The following is a 2879-nucleotide window of genomic DNA, read 5'->3' as shown; positions in this document are numbered from 1 at the left end:
TAAAAGTCTTGGATGGAGAACCATTAACCAAAATTGAAAAGCTAGAAAAAGTTACGAAGACCATAACTCATCTTACCCAGTTATAGTCAAATCCAAAGGCTAAAAAGATCTTCCTGATATAGATCCAATTCAACTTATCATAAGCTTTTGCTACTAAAAAACTATATTTTCACTTATATATGAAAAAAACCATATTTTCACTTATATGAAGTTTACATTTTTTTTAAATATTCAGAACAAGTTTAACAAACATTTTCTCAAGGCCAACTTCAACTTTTATGAATTCAATCCCATCAACGGTTTATATAGCATGTCATCAAGGCATGGGTGTCCATCATCAAGAGTTTGGATGATAGTTTGTTTTATGGACTTTAGCTTTTATGAATTCAATCTAATCAACGGTTTATATAGCATGTCATCACGGCATGGCCTGTCCATCATAAGAGTTTGGATGATAGTTGGTTTTATGGAGCATTTGTCGACGTGTCATTCGGAGGTCTAAGTGAAGCCTAGACATAGTCAATATAAAATTTTGGTATCGAGATCTCTGGTAAGTGAGGAATTCTGTCCGTGGAGAGTAAGAGACGTAACTGGATACATAGTTATGATAAATGAAATTTATCTTATGTGAAAAATAAATAGTAAATTTTGAAATATTTTGAAAAATTATATATTAAAATGTTCAATATGAAATTTTGTTGATATAAAATATCATTTTGTTAGTATGAAACAATCCATTCTCTCTAGAGTGAGAGATGTACCCAGAATAATTGTGATGTACCAAGAATAATTATGATAAATGTTAAATGATATTTCAAATTTATATAAAAATATAAAATTTTATATTTTAAAAAGTTTAATATGAAATTTGGTTAATATAAAATATTATTTAGTTCCAAGAGTTAGCTTAATAGGTCAAATCAAGTGCCTTGCCAATGGGAAGTTACACGGTGGAATTCCAAAAGCTCTTGGGGTCAGGTCAGTAAATAGGCCGAGGGGTGTGACCCCCTTCGAGTGAGGTCCACTCTAGCGTTGAACAATCGTGGATGTAGCAGACCCATTGACCATGGGTATCCGTGAAACAAAAGTGAAAAAAAATATCATTTTATGAGTATGAAACATTGTTAATACGAAACAAACAACTTTGTCTAGAGGGAGGGAAAACTTATATGAGAGGTGAATAGCTGATTTTAAAATATTTTGAAAATTTATATATTAAAAAGTTTAATATGAAATTTTGTTAATATAAAAATATAACATTGTTAGTATGAAACATTGTTAATATGAAACAGTCAACTTCATTTATATGATTTATAATTAGAAAATCTCCTGTCGACTTTACAAAAATCTATATTTTCACTTCATCACTCCATATATGAAGTTTACATGAAAAAAAATTGAAAAAGATTCAAAACAAGTTTAACAAACATATATTTGAGGCTCACCAGAAGCAACAGCGGCATTAATATTGCACATGTCTTCTTGCGCCCATACTGTAACTTGTCCGGCTCCATCCTTACTCATGAATCTCCAACGGTCCACTTCCTCCCCCAAATATTGCTGGATTTTGCTTTTTTTTCAATGGGAATTCTTGAGCAAACCTGTTGATCACCAATCCCTCCTCTCTCGATCTGATGGCTCTTCTGCCAGCTGCTATTAATATCAGTGTACCTGGGGACACCCAAGTTTACATCATAAGCCAAATTTGGACAATCCTTCCAATCATCCTCAGCGTCGAAATCCTTAACCACTTTCATTAGGGACCCACTAACTTGGCCCACGAAATTCAGTGGCGGGCATGACTCATGGGAAGTCTTCTCATGATGCACACTTACCAGATCTTCCAGGATTCTAACTCCCCATAGCTCATTGTTATAAGGAACTTCTGAATTGATATCTGTAAAATCAGCTGCAGTATTTGAATAGGAATGACCACTGCTCCACGCATTTATTCCACTAAATGCTGTGAAGGGCGAATAGTCGATAATGATCTTGTTTTCATTTATCAGCTCACCGCTCTCAATTTGTCCTTTCGATGGCCGTGTTTCAACAAGAGCAGGGATGATGGTTCCAGTTGAGCCCAGAAGGTAATTATCGGCGGAGCCAGGCAGTTCATGAGATAGTACTGTAGTCCTGCATGACTCTAACATTAATTCATCGCATGTCGATGATGTTGCAGCCTTATAATTATTATACACACCCTGGGCTTGCAGACTGGGAGATATAAAAGCTGTATTAATGGTGTGTGGACCAATTAAAAACTCATCATTTGGATCCCATGCTAAATATTGTTTTGATTCAAATACACGTGGAACACACAACTGATTTTCTCCAATATTGAAGGTGCTGTCATGTGGCTCGTATCCTTCTACGGACATGACTTCCAAGTACGGCTGCGCAGAGTGAGACGACGTAGCAACATCATGAACTGAACCGGTACTACAAATTTGATCGGACTGGAAAGGGGAATTAGATTTGCTGTTGGCGGAGGGGCCGTTGTGTTTCAACATGAGCTTTTTCTTGATGGAAGAATTCCAGTAATTCTTGATCCCATTGTCTCTGCGTCCCGGCAAATGCGCCGCAATTGGAGACCACCTGCTTATCATTGTCGTGCACAATTTGGGCCAGGAAATCAAACGTTATGGACATTCAAAGAAAGGAAAAAAATTATCGTTGAGAGAAGGCATAGGAATGGACAGAGGTAGAAACCTGTTACCAAGAATGGACTGTAGGTGTATTATGAGTCTCTCTTCTTGGACTGAAAGTGCACCACGTTTAAGGCCCGGCTGTAAATAGTTTATCCATCTCAACCTGCAGCTCTTTCCACATCTCTGCAGACCTGTATAATGTATGGTGTAAATTTTAATGGCTTGGCTATT

General features: G+C 36.5%; 1 protein-coding gene across 1 annotated transcript; it reads right to left on the bottom strand.

The window, feature by feature from the left end:
- Positions 1 to 1520: 1520 nt before the first annotated feature.
- On the bottom strand, positions 1521 to 2606 carry LOC149247488 (transcription factor MYB87-like). Its single transcript, XM_089444345.1, has one exon. It carries the CDS (start codon positions 2604 to 2606, stop codon positions 1521 to 1523), a length of 1086 nt encoding a protein of 361 aa, XP_089300471.1.
- Between the last annotated feature and the right edge of the window lie 273 nt (positions 2607 to 2879).

The sequence above is a fragment of the Pinus tabuliformis genome, chromosome 7 (genome assembly GCF_031772625.1).
Source record: "Pinus tabuliformis cultivar Carrire ecotype Pingquan chromosome 7, CPIR1, whole genome shotgun sequence".
Classification (NCBI taxonomy): domain Eukaryota; kingdom Viridiplantae; phylum Streptophyta; class Pinopsida; order Pinales; family Pinaceae; genus Pinus; species Pinus tabuliformis.
Note: the sequence above shows the minus strand (reverse complement) of the source record. Positions and strands in the feature narration are given on the sequence as shown.

What these genes read in the sequence shown, in the direction of transcription:
- LOC149247488 (XM_089444345.1), bottom strand. Translation starts at nt 2,606, where the DNA reads ATGATAAGCAGGTGGTCTCCAATTGCGGCGCATTTGCCGGGACGCAGA.